The sequence below is a fragment of the Prionailurus viverrinus genome, chromosome D3, assembly GCF_022837055.1.
Source record: "Prionailurus viverrinus isolate Anna chromosome D3, UM_Priviv_1.0, whole genome shotgun sequence".
Lineage (NCBI taxonomy): Eukaryota > Metazoa > Chordata > Mammalia > Carnivora > Felidae > Prionailurus > Prionailurus viverrinus.
The window spans coordinates 42,010,480-42,029,084 of NC_062572.1; the positions used below are offsets into that span (position 1 = coordinate 42,010,480).

At 38.9% G+C, this 18,605-nt stretch overlaps 1 protein-coding gene across 10 annotated transcripts in view; it reads left to right on the forward strand.

Moving 5' to 3' along the window:
* The window catches only part of MYOM1 (myomesin 1), a 207,696-nt gene that overhangs the window by 89,625 nt on the left and 99,466 nt on the right, over positions 1–18,605 (forward strand). For all 10 annotated transcript variants that reach the window (XM_047827904.1, XM_047827900.1, XM_047827898.1 and 7 more), the window contains 3 exons: positions 4,717–4,857; positions 10,192–10,549; positions 11,557–11,714. In XM_047827904.1, coding sequence (XP_047683860.1) covers positions 4,717–4,857; positions 10,192–10,549; positions 11,557–11,714 — 657 coding nt within the window. The remainder of the gene's footprint in view (positions 1–4,716; positions 4,858–10,191; positions 10,550–11,556; positions 11,715–18,605) is intronic.

Genomic DNA, 18,605 nt, shown 5'->3' on the forward strand with positions numbered 1-18,605 from the left:
TGAACTGTGATGATTTCATAATCTATGAATAAATTAAGGAATAGCAAATCACAATGGGAGTCAGTATAGGCAGTGTGATATGGTATTATGGTTTCCAAAGTGGGATATCCACAAAGGCAAACCATGGAAGCATAGGAAGAAATATTAGTTAGCACTACTAATTTTTCAAAAACATCAGATTTGGTCTTTAAAATGTTTCTATTGACTGGGGAGCCTGGGTGGCGCAGTCGGTTAAGCGTCCGACTTCAGCCAGGTCACGATCTCGCGGTCCAGGAGATCGAGCCCCGCGTCAGGCTCTGGGCTGATGGCTCAGAGCCTGGAGCCTGTTTCCGATTCTGTGTCTCCCTCTCTCTCTCTGCCCCTCCCCCGTTCATGCTCTGTCTCTCTCTGTCCCAAAAATAAATAAACGTTGAAAAAAAAATTTTAAATATTTCTATTGATTGAATGTTTCATAGAGTGAGTGAGACTATTTATATAGTAGTATATGCATAGAACTTACAAATAAACAAACGTATATAAGCAGCATGCCCCCAATATTTTTGGATTGGGAGTGCTCAGTCACAAAAGTTAGAGACCACTGGTATAGTGGTAAGAACACTGACCTAGATGGGTGCTAGTCCTTCTTGCACTACCAACTTGCTGTGTGAACATGGGCAAGTTATAAAGACACTCTGTGTATTCCAAACTATAAAATGAGCATCCTGTTATAAATATCCTTGAGATATCTTCCTATAAGTGGTTTTGTTCTTTATTTTCCTGTAAAGTATAGTTATGAAGTTGTAATAGCAGAATGTTGTCTTTGGTTGTTGTTCAGTATTTGAATTGGATGAAGGTCTAAGCCTCTTTCTGAGTTCCTGAAATATTTCCGGAGAGAGCTTGGCTACATCCCTTCTCTGTGATGCTGCTGGTTGTAGATGTGATGATGCCACACACACCATGATATTTCTTTAAATTCTGTTAACTTTAGGCATATTAACAGGACATACCCCAATTGGTGGCAGAGTGCCAAAATATAGACACAGTTATAGATGTGTGTGTGCATGTATGCACACACAAATCAATCCTTAACCATCGCTTAATTTCATTGCCTCCATAAATGGAAATTCAGAAAGCTTCACGATTTAAGCTGAGTACATAAAGAACATTAATTGTAGTTTTAATAGTTAGAAAACACCCAAATAGATCCATGCATATCAAGTTTAGTGTCTACTCAGAAATGAACTTGTAAGATGGAGGATTATTTTCAATATTTAGATACAACTAAAAACCCAAGAGGTTAGCAAAACCTTATTTCATCTTTTGATTTAAATTCAGAGAAATTTAAATTTTACATGTTCTACTTAAAATATTCTCCTGTAAAAACATTCAGCTTCAGAATTCAATAGAGTAATATGTTGGGCTTCAGTGTTCACGGATCATAACAAAATAGACTATTGATGGTTTTCTGCAAATAACTATTTGGACTGATTATGACATAGTCAGTTCCTTAAAATTTGATGTTTCTCTGATTTAGTTTTGTTTGCTATCTTCAGTAAATGAGTTATTGCTAAATAGTCTGTTGGCATAGTATTTTAACATCTAATCCCTCACATGCTTTTTATTTATTATTAGTATTTAAAAGCTTGAAGAAACTTTAAAGAACATAACAAAGATTTTTTCCTAAGTACTTTGGATTTTCTTTTTCTTTCTTTCTTTTTCTTTTTTTTTTTTTTTTGAGTTTTGAGTTTGAGAGAGAGAGAGAGAGCAAGCATGAGTGGGGCAAGGGCAGAGAGAGATAATCCCAAGCAGGCTCTGTGCTGAACCCCACGTGGGACTCCATCTCACAACCATGAGATCATGACCTGAGCCAAAATTAAGAGTTACACACTTAACCAACTGAGCCACCCAGGCACGCCTGGATTTTCTAAATAATACTATATAATACAAAACATCATAATGCTGGAATGTTTTTTGTTCCAAATAACAAATGACAGGAGATCGATGATAGTGCCATGAATCTTTACCGTAAAGTTCAATATTAAAAACCAGCTGCTGTGATTTACCTGTAAAGATGGAATAATGACATTCAGGTACATTCTATGTGATAAGTGCATCATTTAAAAGATTCATCTTAGGGGCACCTGGGTCGCTCAGTCGGTTAAGCTTCCGACTCTTGATCTCAACTCAGGTCTTGATCTCAAGGTCGTGAGTTCAAGCCCCATGTTGGGCTCCGTGCTGGGCATGAAGCCTACTTTAAAAAAAAATCATCTTAAAGAGAAAATGACAGAAAAAAGGAGCAACAATACAACAAAAAGAATGACAAATCATAACCATTTTGATGTAGATAAATGTTGAAAATATGATCTCATAAGAATGACTATAGACAGAATGAAAGTAAAAAAGAGCAAAAATAGAAAAGCAAGAGTTGGGGCACCTGGGTGGCTCATTCCATTGAGCATCTGATTTTGGCTCAGGTCATGATCTCACGGTTTGAGAATTGAAGCCCCACATCGGGCTCTGTGCTGACAGCTCGGAGCCTGGAGCCTGCTTCAGATTCTGTGTCTCCCTCTCTCTCTGCCCTCCCTGCTCATGCTCTGTCTCGCTCTCAAACATAAGTAAATATTTAAAAAAATTTTTTTAAAAGAAAAGCAAGAGTAAAATGAAAAATGCAAATGTTGTATAAGTAGGAGAAAAGGTAACTCTTAAATTCTAAAATTAATTTTATTTTGCATGGTAATTAATTAAAGAGGAGAAGGAAAATAGCACTTTAAACTTAGACCTGCATTAGCACAGCCTGTACTTTGTAATCTACTGGGGGTATAGAATGCAGTCATTTTGCTGCTGCCTGGAACAGGCAGCCAGGAACAAATTTCACTCAGCCTTCCAATTGGTAACCAATCCACAAGCTTGAATTCAAAGTTCTAACCTTTAATTTTAATGCTGATCATAGACTAGGACATAGCTATTCACCCTAGGGGAGGAGCTAGTTAGTGGGAGAGGAAGAAGTTTGCCACTCCAGTCTGGGGATCAAAGACAGTAGCCTACCCTGTACCCCCAGGCCCAGAGCCACTGCACCCACCTCTGTACTCTCTAGAAGCCCTGTGATTCGGTGCTACTTGTTTAGCAGAGGATAGATTTGCTTGCATTATTATGTGTTAATTTCGCACTATGTGTGCATTTGGCCTGTCTTCTGCTTTGATTTCGGTCATCTCTTTGCTTTTCCTGATGCTTCTTAAAGATTGAGAAAAGGTCAGGTTTGGATGGTTTGGAAGGTTTTTCTGTTTCAACTGGGCAGCTTGCTTTTCCCATGACCCATCACACACATGGCTTCACTTTTCCCCCAAATTTTCTGTGGACAAGGGGACTTTTTAGTATTAACATTTTGTTTTAGAATTATTTCAAATTACAAGGATAGTACACACAGTTCTGGTAGAGGTCCCTATTGTGGATATCTTTCATTACAATGTAGACCAGGGGCTTTTAACATGAATCCATGGATTAATTTGAGAGATTCCTGAACTCCTGAAATTTATGACCACTTTATATATTTGAATGAAAATGCATTTCAGTTCATTCAAGAGCTACATAAAGATTGTGCATTTATTTATTTTTATTAAAAATTTTTTAGGGGCGCCTGGGTGGCGCAGTCGGTTAAGCGTCCGACTTCAGCCAGGTCACGATCTCGCGGTCCGTGAGTTCGAGCCCCGCGTCGGGCTCTGGGCTGATGGCTCAGAGCCTGGAGCCTGTTTCTGATTCTGTGTCTCCCTCTCTCTCTGCCCCTCCCCCGTTCATGCTCTGTCTCTCTCTGTCCCAAAAATAAATAAACGTTGAAAAAAAAATTTAAAAAAAAAAAAATTTTTTTTTTTTTAATTTTTTTTTTTTCAACGTTTATTTATTTTTGGGACAGAGAGAGAGCATGAATGGGGGAGGGGCAGAGAGAGAGGGAGACACAGAATCGGAAACAGGCTCCAGGCTCTGAGCCATCAGCCCAGAGCCCGACGCGGGGCTCGAACTCACGGACCGTTAGATCGTGACCTGGCTGAAGTCGGACGCTTAACCGACTGCGCCACCCAGGCGCCCCAATACATTTTTTTATTAGAATAATATCTACCTCAAAAAGCACCAGCGTGCATGAGCACATTTGTGTATACAACAGAACTGACCAAATTTCTTTATCACACCCCTATCATTGTCTGAGTTGCTCAACACTGTGTGTTCACATAAAAGATATTAACTGTTGTTTGATGAACTTGTGTTTCTTCTAACAGAGGAGTCTGTCTATACTACATTAGAGCCCTCGAAGTTGAACCTAGGGGTCCTCCATCAAAATGTTTTGTTGGGGAAGGGAGAATGGTTCCCTATCCAGAACACTTTGCATTTTATCAGTGCCCTGAAAAGACTTGGATAAAACCATTTTTATAGATTGTCTAAAATTTGAATGTTAACAGCAAAGGGTATTTGGAACTATTACAAAAGCACTGCTGTTTTCCCTTGAAACTTTAAAGGGGAAAAAGCTATGAAATTACCATAGACCTATTTTTCTCTTGTGTCTATATAGAGTGCATTATTTGAGGACTTTCTCACTCCACTTGAGTTCTAAAGATAAAAGATATTATAATATTAGAAATCTAGGATTCTGTGAAACCTCCCCCCAAGTTAAAACTTCCCTTTGTAAGCATTTTGAATACTTTCAGTGCAATTTTTGGTTATTATCTAATATTAGGGGTTTTGTTTCAGACTTACAGATTCCAGTCTGATGTTAGAAGATTATTCATCCAAGTTGAGCCCCCAACCAAAGAGAGCCAAGAAAAGCCTTCTGTCTGGGGAGGAGAAGGAAAATCTGCCAAGTGACTATATGGTGCCTATTTTCTCCGGACGGTACGTATGTATTCTCTTCCTGGCTTTAAATATTAGAAAGTGAAGAGTAGGTGTTGCCAGGTAGTAATAATAATTGCAACTAGCATTTGTTGAACAATGTTGAGAAAGCTTGAGAAACTTTCCTTGAGAAAGCTCTGAGGAACTTTGGCACCCTGCACTGAGGGAGATGTGTTCATTGTGAAAATCTGCCCCCACCTAGGATGGCTACATGACAGAAGAGAATGATCAGAAACTTAGTTCTCATTATGTAACTGGTTGAAATCAGAAGGAGAGCATTGGATGCTAGTGATTGAACACTGTATATAGTCACTATAGGTAGAATAGAAAGAAAGGTTTGAAACCGTAAAGTGTTTGATGAACTTTAAAAAAATCAGATGTTACGTTTAGGTAGAGGGAAACTATTGTGGTTGCCAATGTGATTTAAAAAAAAAATTTTAATGTTAATTTATGTTTGAGAGAGAGAGAGACAGAGCGAGAGTTGGGGAGGGACACAGAGAGAGGAAGACACAGAATCCGAAGCAGGCTCCAGGCTCTGAGCTGTCAGCACAGAGCCCGATGAACCCATGAACCACCAGATCAGAACCTGAGTGGAAGTAGGACGCTCAACCGACTGAGCCACCCAGGTGCCCCGACAGTGTGATTTTAATTATTATTCATTAGGAAGAAAAAAACCTTAGATAAGGTAGACTAAGTAAAAGAAAGGCATCATAATTTGAATGCCTGTGCTATATTTGTTTAATGTAAAACAGATTACTATGTATTGTGAGGCAAACTCACAAAATAATCACTAAATCACAAGTCCGTTAATGCTGTTAATGTTCATAAGGGGTGTGTGTGTGTGTGTGTGTGTGTGTGTGTTTTAAAAAATATGAACTTTTTTGGAATGATTTTAATATAGAGAAGAATCTTGAAACTTGTTTAAGACACCAAATTAAAATTTAATGGGAACCTTCAGAGCCTTCCCTGTTTATTTTCCTGTGAATGGAGAGCTATATCCACAGAGCTAAGGCTATATTCAAAATGAAGGGCAAAATGCCATCAGGAAATTCAGTAGGAATGACATGGTTGTCATTGTTGGTGACCTTCTTCCATTTCCCTGTGTTTTTCCTATTTTTCTCTGACGGTTCCTTTTGGAATTGTTTCAGATACTAATGTCATAATTGTTCTGATTCTGATTAGGAAGGTAATGGGATAAGTAATATACTATTTTTTGCTTTTTCTTTGATATCTTTGAGATCTCTTGTATTTTAGTGTTTATTTTTTTTTAAAAAAAATTTTTTTTTTTTCAACATTTATTTATTTTTGGGACAGAGAGAGACAGAGCATGAACAGGGGAGGGGCAGAGAGAGAGGGAGACACAGAATCGGAAACAGGCTCCAGGCTCCGAGCCATCAGCCCAGAGCCTGACGCGGGGCTCGAACTCACGGACCGCGAGATCATGACCTGGCTGAAGTCTGACGCTTAACCGACTGCGCCACCCAGGCGCCCCGTTAGTGTTTATTTTTGAGAGAGAGATAGAGCATGAGCAGGGGAGGGGCAGAGAGAGGGAGACGCAGAATCTGAAGCAGGCTCCAGGCTCTGAGCTGTTAGCACATAGCCCAATGTGGGGCTCGAACCCAAGAACTGTATGATCATGACCTGTGCTCAACTGACTGAGCCACCCAGGCACCCCTGATATCTCTGATTTTTTTAAAAGTAGACTTTCCCGGGCGCCTGGGTGGCTCAGTTGGTCAAGCATCCAACTCTTGATTTCAGTTCTGGTCACGATTTCATGGTTCCTGAGATTAAGGCCTGCATTCAGCTCTATGCTGACAGCATGAAACCTGGTTGAGATTCTCTCTCTCCCTCTCTGTCTGCCCCTCACCCACCCCCCAATAAATAAATAAACTTTAAAAAAAAGTGAACTTTCCATTGAAATATACATATGTTGCTAAGTATGTTTGCCCAGGCTTGGCCTCTTCACAGTTCGTTTAATATACACTGCTATTCTTTATAGGAGATGGCTAGGCTAGAGGAGTAGAATGTTTTATTTTCTGCTTTGTTCCCACTCTGTTTTAAAAAAAATATATTTAAAAAGCATATTAACTAATCATGAACCTGCATGGCATACCTCTCCATCTCTTTACCACATGAAATGAAGCTGCTTACTTTCAGTGCCTTCTTTCTCCTAAATCAAACCAATTTGTCTCCTCAGGGCCAGTCTCAAGAAATGATAATTTACAAAACAAACAGTGATAAAAGAAAATGCAAAAAAAAATTTATCTTCTGGGTTTTATTTCCAGTGTTTTTGTTTTTTTAATATGGAGCCATGTCCTGTATTCTACTACTGTGTTGAAAATAACACTTCCTACTGGTGTTGACAGTATTAATCTCAGAGGATGGGACAGAAATGAACCTTTGTTAAGTACCTGTTATTTTCTGGGAATCATACTACATGCTTTATGTAGACTATCTTGCTAAATCCTCAATGCAGCCCTAGAGAGGTATTAGTATACCAATTTATGGACAAGGAAATTAAGGCTCAATGACTTGCTGAAAGTGACATGGCTGGCAGTGGAAGAGCCAAGAGTCCTCTAGGGATTGGCCGATGCAACATACATACATGCACTCTGCAATTATAATGTATTTCTGGGAAATACCATTTCTTCTGGATGGCACTTTAAAATTTCACTTCTTGGGGCACCTGGGTGACTCAGTCGCTTAAGTGTCTGACTTTGGCTCAGGTCATGATCTCAAGGTTCTTGAGTCCAAGCCCTGCATAGGGCTCTGTGCTGATGGCTCAGAGCCTGGAGACTGCTTCAGATTCTGTGTCTCCCTCTCTTTCTGTGCCTCTCCCTACCACCCCCTGCCCCCGTGCTCTGTCTCTCTGTGTCTCTCTCTTAAAAATAAATAAACATTAAAAAAAAAATTTTTTTTAATTTCAATTCTTGTTCTCAGATAAATTGAGTTAACTTTGTGTCACCGGCAGATTTTTGAGTTGAGACCATCAGAGATCGAGTACTGGGGAGGTTTTAAATTCATCTTAAATTTGTAGTAGTTTATTTTTGTCAGCATATCAGCATCATATTCTTGTTCTTGTACCCAGATTATAGCAGGGTTATCACTGACATACACTTATATTTACTTAAAGAAAAATACCCCTGGTGTCCTGGGTGAAAAAAATATTCCTAAATGTATTTGAGGTCTCTTATGAAATAATTATAGTCTTCCTGAGGTTTAGCTTATTTGCAGTAGAGAAGGCAAGAGACCAGGACTTCATTCTGCTCTCTAGAGCTATGTCAACATGTCTACTGTCAGAGATAATGTGAGCTCAAACTTAAAGTTCTCTTACTTAAGAGTTGTCTCAACTCAGGGCAAGGCTAGCATTGAATATAATCTATTATTATATATATTGAATCATTTTACAAAGTTCATTTTAAACCTCTCTATTATATATTTAGTTCTGTATGGAATTCCAAGCAGATTCTCATGATGATTTTTATAATCACTTATTAATTCGTTCACTTCCTATCTCATTAAAAAAAAATTAGAGGTAATTATATCAAGATTCTGAACTGAAAATCTTCCATCTTCCTTTTTCTCTACCTAAATTATAGTGTATATGTTACTGAGTTAGTAAATATTACCTTGTTAATATTCAGAAAGATAGAGATAAGGAAAAAGAAATTAAAATTTACCCACTAAGTTTAGTAAGAAACAAAGTGGACTAATCTTATCAGATGTTTTAGTAAAATTCCATGAGAAATTTCAAACTTGGGCAAATGTTGAGCCCTATTTTTCAGCAAACTACACAGATTCAGGTACCAGGAACTTAAAAACATAATGCCAGTATTTGCTTAAATTTTAAGTAACTATTCTTGTAAGAAAAATCAAAGGTAAAATTCAGCCTTCAGAGGCCTAAGGAGACTCAATTTCAAGAAAATCTTCAATATGATCATGATACTTCCTCACCGTTGGGGTTGACAACAAAGGTATTGAAGGAGGTTAAAAATCATCTAAATATGTTTAACAACATTAATAAATTATAGCACAACTTCTATTATAAAGCATTTTGGGATGTTACCATTCCATCATCATCATCTCTCTGCCATCATCTCTCTGCCATCGCTCATACTCTGCCATCATCATCAATTATGAATAAAAACAAGTCACTTTTATAAATATCACCACTTTAAATGCAAATTTGGTCAATTTTTCTTATCAGGGATGCATAAGTAAAAGCTCTCATTAAATATGTTTACACGTGCACACACACACATAACTTTTTAAAATTTTTTCTTAACGTTTATTTATTTTTGAGGGAGAGACAGCACAAGTGGAGAAAGGGCTGAGAGAGAGGGAAACACAGGATCGGAAGCAGGCTCCAGGCTCTGAGCTGTCAGCACAGGGTTCGAACACAGGGTTCGAACCCACGAACTGTGAGATCATGACCTGAACTGAAGTCAGATGCTTAACTGACTGAGCCACCCAGGCACCCCCAAATAACTTTTATTATCTTAGAAAGAAACCCAGTAGGCATGAGGCCTCCCCATAACTTTAGAATTTATTTGTATATGCAACAGCTCTGAGCAATGCATCACATCAACTCAGTTATAGAATTCAGATCAAGCACATAGTCTTATATCAGGATCACAGGCACACAGGCGATATCTCATTTTACAATATCATCTATTCTAAAAGGAAAGTCTTGGGGCGCCTGGGTGGCACAGTCGGTTGACGTTCGACTTTAGCCAGGTCACGATCTCGCGGTCCGTGAGTTCGAGCCCCGCGTCGGGCTCTGGGCTGATGGCTCGGAGCTTGGAGCCTGTTTCCAATTCTGTGTCTCCCTCTCTCTCTGCCCCTCCCCCGTTCATGCTCTGTCTCTCTCTGTCCCAAAAATAAATAAACGTTGAAAAAAAAAAATTTTTTTTTTTAAAAATAAATAAATAAAAGGAAAGTCTTTTATTATAGACTCAATCATATTTAAACACTCTAAAAAACCAATGAAATGATCTGAGGCAAGTTATCTAATTTCTCTGAGCCTTGTTACTATATATCTAAAATAGAAATGATACACTTTACCTCATAGGGTTGTTGTGGACATAAAATGAGATAATATATACAAAAAGCACTTGGCAACACTATGGCCATAATAGGTATTATTATTGTTGTTACCATTACTGGTTAAGGTGGTGATCCCTTCTGTATGTGAACAGTTAGATCCTGATTTACCAAGTTTTTCTTTGTCAGGTTTTCTTTGGGCATGTTACACAATGTACTTTGAACTTAGTAAAAGTTGGACAATCCTGTCGCTGCCACCCATAATATCTGTATTTTGCTCTTATTGTATTTTAGTCAAGTACATGTCAGTGGAATTACAGATACAGAAGAAGAAAGAATTAAAGAAGCTGCTGCCTATATAGCCCAAAGGAATCTTCTTGCTAGTGAAGAAGGAATCACAGCATCCAAACAGTCCACAGCATCCAGACAGTCCACAGCATCCAAACAGTCTGCAGTATCCAAACAGTCCGCAGTATCCAAACATTCTACAGCATCCAAAGAGTCCGTGGTATCCAAACATTCTGCAGTATCCAAACGGTCCACAGCATCCCAAGAGTCTACGTCCAGTCTTCACCAGGAGGAAGCCTTTGAGAAGAAGTCAAGGAAAGTTGCAATTCGAGAGAAGGCAGAACGCCTGTCGCTGACAAAAACAGTAAGGAAAGAAATTTAATATAATTTACAAAAGCAGAAATGCATGTACCATTGTGTGTGTACATATAGATTGATTTGTTTCAATTGAAAAAATAAATATGTAGTCTTATGGAGAAACAAAACTAAAAGAATACAAGGATTCTGCGTCTCCCTCTCTCTCTGCCCCTCCCCAGCTTGCACTCTGTCTCTCTCTCTCTCAAAAAGAAATAAACATTAAAAAAAAAAAAAGAAAGAATACAAAGATAAAGACATTAAAACGTATGGGTCAAAGGGGTGCCTGGGTGGCTCAGTCAGTTAAGTGTCTGACTTTGGCTCAGGTCATGATCTCACAGTCTGTGAGCTTGAGCCCACGTTGGACTCTGTGTTGACAGCTCAGAGCCTGGAGCCTGCTTTGATTCTGTCTCCCTCTCTCTCTGCCCCTCCCCCGCTCATACTCTGTCTCTCTGTCTCTCTCTCTCTCAAAAATAATAAACATTAAAAAAAGTTTTTTAAATAAAAAAAAGTGTGTGTCAAAGAAAGACAGACTTGGTAGTTTTAAACTCCATGAAATTTTATTTTATTTTATTTTATTTTATTTTATTTTAGAGAAGAGGTGCAAGTGAGTGAGGGCAGAGAGAGAGAGAGAAGCAAGGCTCACACGAAGTGGGGCTAGAACTCACCCAAAGCGGGACTCAAACTCACTAGCTGTGAGATCATGACCTGAGCCAAAGTTAGATGTTTAACCAATTGAGCCACCTAGATGCCCAACTCCATGAAATTTTAGGTTCTACAGAAAGTACAGTTCCAAAGAACCTTAAAAAATCCACCATAGGGGGAAATAAGATATGTTGCTGAGGCTTAGAACGTTAAAAACTAAGTGTATCTTTTTTAAAGAGGCAAAGAGAAGGCATATGGTCTAAATACGCAAGTAAAGCTCCAAGTGGAAAAATGATAATTTTGGTTTGTTTGTTCTCTTAGTAGCACAGGCTACTCTGACTCCATAATACTTTGATATATTTTTTTTTATAGTTAGAAGAAACGGAAGCATTTCATAGAAAGTTGAATGAAGATCATCTTCTCCATGCTCCTGAATTTGTCATTAAACCTCGTTCCCACACTGTTTGGGAAAAAGAAAATGTAAAATTACATTGCTCTGTATCCGGCTGGCCAGAACCTCGTGTCACATGGTATGTTATCTTTACGAAAATTACTCATAGAATCTATTACACAAAGTTAATTTTACCTCTAGTGAAAACATTCAGCGTTATGAATATGCAAGAGTGAATGAAAGCACCTATGAGTTTGTATAGATTTTTTAAATGGTGAAGAAGGGGCACCAGGGTGAATGGTTTATGAATGAGAAGAAAGAACAGTCCTGCATACATTATATTATGATACTTCATAATCCTGTTATACATGTGGGTCTTTATATAAAGTATTAAAATGTAGTCAACATTTATATACAAAGAAAATCTATGGTTATGACTGCTGTGGGCCATGAAATTTAAATAAAAATTTGCTCCCATACGGTATAGGTATCATTTTGTGACCAGAAGCAATAATATTTTTAAAAAATAATTAAAACCCAGAAGTCTTCATCTCTACTCCTCATAGGAGCTGAGGTTTCAACATGCTTTCTAAAGCCAAACAAAAGAGGGAATTAGATGGAAGATATTTCTCATTATGGGGTCTTTTTTTTAAGTTTTATTCTTATTTATTTTGAGAGAGAGAGATCGTGAGGGGAGGAGAGACAGAAAGAGAGAGAGGGAGAGACAGATTCCTAAGCAGGCTCTGCACTTAGTGCAGAGCCCGATGCAGGGCTTGAAGTCATGAATCACTAAGATCATGACCTGAATTGAAGTTAGATGCTTACCTGACTAAGCCACCCAGGTGCCCCCTCAATATGGGATCTTAAGAAATTTTCTTTCCGTAAAGAATAAGCACCCATGTTCTCCTTCCATCCTATAGCCTATTGTAATTGTCAATGACTTCATGATCCTTAACCTCCAAACTTACCTGTCTAATGTCATGAATACCTGCCACAGAGACAGCAGTATGAAAATGATGGAGCCAGCTTAAAAAGATGTTTTCTGTTTGAGTCTCTGACACGTATATTTTGCGTGCTGTTTTCTTATCCTCAAGAGTAATGGTAAATTCACCCTATGTTGCAGTATAAATGCTACACAGGATGACATTGCCATCTGTAGAAGGCCTGCCTCCTTTTCCTTTCTTACCCATTTTCTCTGTCGCTTAGACACCTAATTTGGCTAGGACTAATGAAGATAACTGACAAGGAGCATATTTCAGTGAAAATCAAGTGGTTTTTTTTGTTTTTTTTTTTAAATTCACTTACAAGCTTTAAAACATAAAAGTATACTGCAGTAAGTTAGGAATCAATCAATCTTGGCCCCACATTTCTCTGTGACTATGGTATTGCATACTTTGGCCTTTCAAAGGGACACTTCCTCTTTTTTTTTTTAACGTTTATTTATTTTTGGGACAGAGAGAGACAGAGCATGAATGGGGGAGGGGCAGAGAGAGAGGGAGACACAGAATTGGAAACAGGCTCCAGGCTCTGAGCCATCAGCCCAGAGCCTGACGCGGGGCTCGAACTCCCGGACCGCGAGATCGTGACCTGGCTGAAGTCGGATGCTTAACCGACTGCGCCACCCAGGCGCCCCGACATTTCCTCTTAAAACAGATTACTTCTCACCTCAAAAAATCTAAACTTTTGAATTGAAAATACATGAAGAATAATGAATTTTTAGCTGTAAGAAATATTATTTCTTACAGTAAGTAAGACAGAGGGTAAGACATTCCCTCTTCTCTCATGAATTAAAATATACTACTAATAAATGAATAACTGGAATCCTTAATCAAGTAGATATATTTATTACACAATAAATTATAAATTTATTGAAAATTTATTATCAATTTTCAGTTATCCTCACTAATGGAGCTGAGTAGTGTGAATGACTCCCCAAATCTTTCACTTATGGCTTTGAGATATTTTTTTTCTTAACATTGAACCATATGTCCCAGGGGCTCATTTTAAACAAAAATGAAGACACAGACACAAGGTTTGTCTCAGGAATGATTGGAAATCAGTTCATTTACTGGAACAAGTCTTCACAAGTTCCTGCGTGTCATTTAGTGTTTGGAGAAGACAACTCCATTATTTATAAAACTCTCTCCTTAGGGATGGATCAGAGCATTTCATGAAAGTCCTGTTGCCTTGCAAACCAAGTGAAAAGTAAACATTAAAACAAAGAACCAGTGGACCACTCATAATCATAACCATCCTTCAGAGAACAAGATTTGCCCCTGGATAAAGCTTAAATTTAGACAGTTAGCTAGCAGACAACTGAAAATTGACTATGGTAATAAACAAGGTCAGATGCAAGTTTTGTGGGGCCTGAAGCTCATAAATTTGGCAGCACTCTTTACAAAAAAGAATGTTAATGGTCTAAATTAGGCCCTGCGCTGTGAAGGGACCCTGCTGGTGAGGGACCCTGCAGCTTCATTGGCCTCCCGGTAAACCCACTTTTGGAGGAAACTTTTGTGTGGGATTAGTGTGCCTTCCTGGGTATGCTGCTTTAAAAAAAATAATCGTTAAGTGAAGGTCTCATTTGCTTCCTAACACTGGTATAGAGTACACAGTCCACAATAAGCATTTCCTCCGTGAGCAGGGTCCCACAACCCAAGTACAAACCCAGGTTGTTGATGATTACTCTGCTGGCATTTATGTCTTTTTGTTACCCAACTGCACTTTCTGGGCCTGACACCGAGTGCAAGCATGAAAGAAATAATTGGGGATGACCTTTCTGAATAGAAGGTGGTAACTCATGGGAACAAGTGTGTGACGATACTTTCTGCAGTCATGCTACCTCTGCTTGTAGCCCTTAGGTCCTTAGCCATGGTTTTCAAGGGCATTTGTGCCTGGGGCCTGGCTGCCTTAGAGCTCTTTGCAAAGAGGGTTAAGTTCCAAGTTTCCAGTAGGCACCCTCAGGACATGGAAGTCCCTGAGGCCTAACAAATGATCTGAACACGCAGCAGTAACAAATGATCTGGACATGCAGCAGCTGCTCTTTGGCCAATCCCTTGGACTGACCAAGTCTGTCTAAATGGAATCTAGAGGTTACCCAGAAAGCACTAACTGACAGGAGCACATATCACTCATCAGGGCCAGGTGCAGGGATGCCAAGGAGCACTGTCCTATTCCCAAGTCACTTTGAGAACAGAAAGAACCCTGTTTAGGCGTTGGGTCCAGTAGGAAAGTTAGTTGCAAGGATGTTTCTGCACCACCACAGTGAAGCTGAAGGAGGGCTTTGTCAATGCAACAGGAAGCATACATATATGGTGAAAAATCCCAAAGTTGTTTTACTTAATTTAAGAGGCTATCTTTATGTAATAACTTGTATAATAGGCTATATATTGGTTTAAAGGAGGAGAAAAAATTATGTTTGTATTTGTTTTACTTGCATGAAGAAATTCTGGAAGGATATATAAAAATCTAAGGAGAACAGTTACCTAAAGAGATGAGGGGAGTAGAGGATAGATACATTTGAGAAAGGAGACTACTCCCTGTGTTACCTTTACACTTTCTTGGACCATATAAAGGTGTTGCTTGTTCTAATTTTTAGAATTATATGAAATAAGGGAGAAAAGTTCTCTTTAAAAGAAGGAAGGAATTTGAATTAATTTAATTTTTTTAAAGAGCCAGATTCAGTTGGATTTCCAGTCCAAAGTCTAGATTGATTTTTGTCAATGAATATCTGGATTGTAATGTGTGGGGAGCTTCATGCAAACTCACTGTAGCAATGTGTTGGCGTTAGTGAGTAGCATTCATTCATTCCCTCACTGAGTACCCATGTTTTTGGATCTAAATGCAAATACTGTGTTAGATCCACCAGTGAGACATTTAAAATACTTGTTTGGAATTCTTCACATTGCCCCTAAAGTTAATGCCAAATAGACCCTTAAAGAAATGTGTCATTAGGCATGATAATAATGCAAAACCTCAGAATAAAATAGTATGAGACATGCATCTCAGGAAGAGTCTAGAGATTTGGAAAAGTCTTATTCAATTTTTGCAAATTATGAGAATTTATAAATTCCATAATAGAATCATGTATTCAATTTGTTTACAAGATTAGAGTTATTCACAATGTATTTAAATTTAGCAGTTACTACTCTATTTTCTTTGGAAAACAACCTACATTTAACATAGTTTAAAATTATTTATAATTTATGATTACTTCCCAACATAAGGGTTTTATTTTAGATTTTTCTTATTTATTTAAGTCCAAAATTTATCCTAATGGGATAGATCTCTCTCAGCCAACTGGATTTTAAAGTGGGTAATAGCTATTTATTTAAAATATAAAGCTGGATTCTAAGCAGCCATCACAGTTGTAGTGAGATACAACATGTTAAAGATCATTTTAGCATGTATTATTTGTTGATAGAAAAAAAGCAGAATGAACCTTTTTGCTTGACTATGCTTTACACTACCAAAGAGCTTTCACTATAACCCCTTGCTATCAAGTCAGCCCAAGATCCAGTCATTTATTTGGGGGGATGAAGTGTGTGTTTTACACACATAAACAAAGAGTATCCTTCTCCAAATATTTACAGTATAATGGAAGCTCATTAACTAATAAGTAGTTCATAGACTCTACATGAAAATGGTAAGGAAAATGGTGTACATCTGAATGAATATTCACAAGAATTTCAGAAGCCTTTTGACAAATAATCCCAGAGTGTAGGTTACTCTCCAAAATTAGCGTCTGACTGTCCTGTTTGGAATTTCACTTTCCAGAAATAGCAAGCCCTGAAGCATATACAGAGCAGGCCAAAAATCCTTCTTTTCTTCCCCGACTGAATACTGAGGATGGCCAATCTCAAGTGACTCCCAACGTGAATGACTGGCTGAAATTCTTGGAGAATAGAATAGAATTGCTTCCTAATTTAATCCTTGTGTGCTGTTTTTAAACAGACTTTTCTTACACTGACATCTGGAGTTCCAGGGGAAAGACTAGAAGATCCTCAAAGTGTTGTGTGTCGTGTGCATGTATATTTTAAACCGACTTCTTGTGCCAGGGGGTCACATTAGAAAAGTCATGGGTTTTTAGCAGGGGGAAGGCACTAAGGTGCTAAGTCGCGTAGTACTGGAGAGCGAGGGAGGTGAAGCAACACTGCGAGCTGCAAGATACTGTTTTAACTCAAAGTTTATGGAGACATGAACAACATTTTTGGCCAGAAGCCATATCAAGTGTCAGTAGATTATTTGCTCAAGTACCACATGCCATAGCCTTCCGTGTCATATTTCTCTTCTTATGCTAAAAAGAACTACTGCAAACACTCCAGCGCATGAAAAAAACTGAGTAGTAAGAGGGAGCTTTTTTTGTTTTTGTTTTTTTAGGAGGGAGCTTTAGAATCTAGTGTGAAATTACTGAGACCAATTTATTCTGAAGAACATGCTGATTAACTTGTTGCACCCTGTCATTCATCAAAACAAGGAATGTTTGAAACTAGGAGCAGCTAGCTGATTTCTTTTTCTAGGTCATCTCTGATCAAATAGTCCTGTCTGCTTGGAGCTCTGTGGGGAGATGGCTGGCTGAGGACACTTTGGGGCTGGCAGGAAACAGCTAGCAGTTCTGCCGGGGGTGGGGCAGAAGGTTGTGCTGCTCCACCTGCCACACAGCTGTGACTCCTAAGCCAATCCAATCCTCTCATCTCACATCTGAGGGAACTGAGACACAAAGAGATGCAATGTACTTTCTTGGTCTGTACTTACTTTAAATTAGCCATATCATGGGGTGCCTGGGTGGCTCAGTCGGTTGAGCGTCTGACTTCAGCTCAGGTCATGATCTCACACTCCGTGAGTTCAAGTCCTGCATCGGGCTCTGTGCTGACAGCTCAGAACCTGGAGCCTCCTTCAGATTCTGTGTCTCCCTTTTTCTCACTGCCCCTCCCCCACTCATGCTCTGTCTCTCTCAAAAAATGAAAAAAAATTAAAAAAATTTAAAAAAATTAGTCATATCATGAAGTTTGAAGTATGCATTTGTCAGAACTCTGTTCCTTCAGCCACGAATTATGAAGCCACAATTAATCTGTTGTTACACAATAATTCTGTTCAATCCAATTTAACGAACAGTGAGTACCTAATATTTGCCCATGATTCATGCTTCCTGGAGAATGGGAATAGAAGTAAATGTGGATCAGACACAATCCCTGTCACCAAGACAATGACAGCTCAGTAGAAGACACACATATCCAACCAGAATCTGATAAATGTTGTATCTTGCAGCTTGAACCAAGTAACACTGATGTAGAGAGGCAGGAACAATTAATATCATGTGGGATTTCAATTTTTCTTAATGGGGGGTGTTTATTGATTTTGAGAGACAGACAGACAGACAGAATGTAACTGGGGGAGGGGGAGAGAGAGAGAGGGAGACACAGAGTCTGAAGCAGGCTCCAGGCTCTGAGCTGTCACCACAGAGCCCAATGCAGGGCTGGAACTCATGCACCGCAAGATCATGACCTGAGCCAAAGTTGAATGCTCAACTCACTGAGCCACCCAGGCGCCCCTTGTGTGGGATTTCAAGGAGGAGTTTATTGAAGAAATGGCATTTGATCTGAACCTTGAAGGATGAGTTGGGATTCTGCTAGGTGGAGGAGAAAGACACATTTTTTAAAAGTATATTTATTTATTTTACGAGAGAGAGAGAGAGAACAAGAGTGAGGGAGAGTCAGAGAGAGGGAGAGAGAGAGAATACTAAGCAGGATCTACACTATCAGCACAGAGCCTGACGTGGTGCTCACACTCAGAAATCATGAGATCATGACCTGAACTCAAATCAAGAGTCGACGCTTAACTGACTGAGCCACCCAGGTTCCCTGACACGTTGTTTAAAGTATAGAAAATGAGCATGTTTTAGGGACATAGGGCATGTGTGTGCACATGTGCGTGCGTGAGTGTGTGAGCTGGGGAGAGGAAGGAACTGACTGAAAATTATTTCCTTTCTTTCTCTCCCTTTCCACCACTTTCCCTGCTCCCAAACCTCATTATA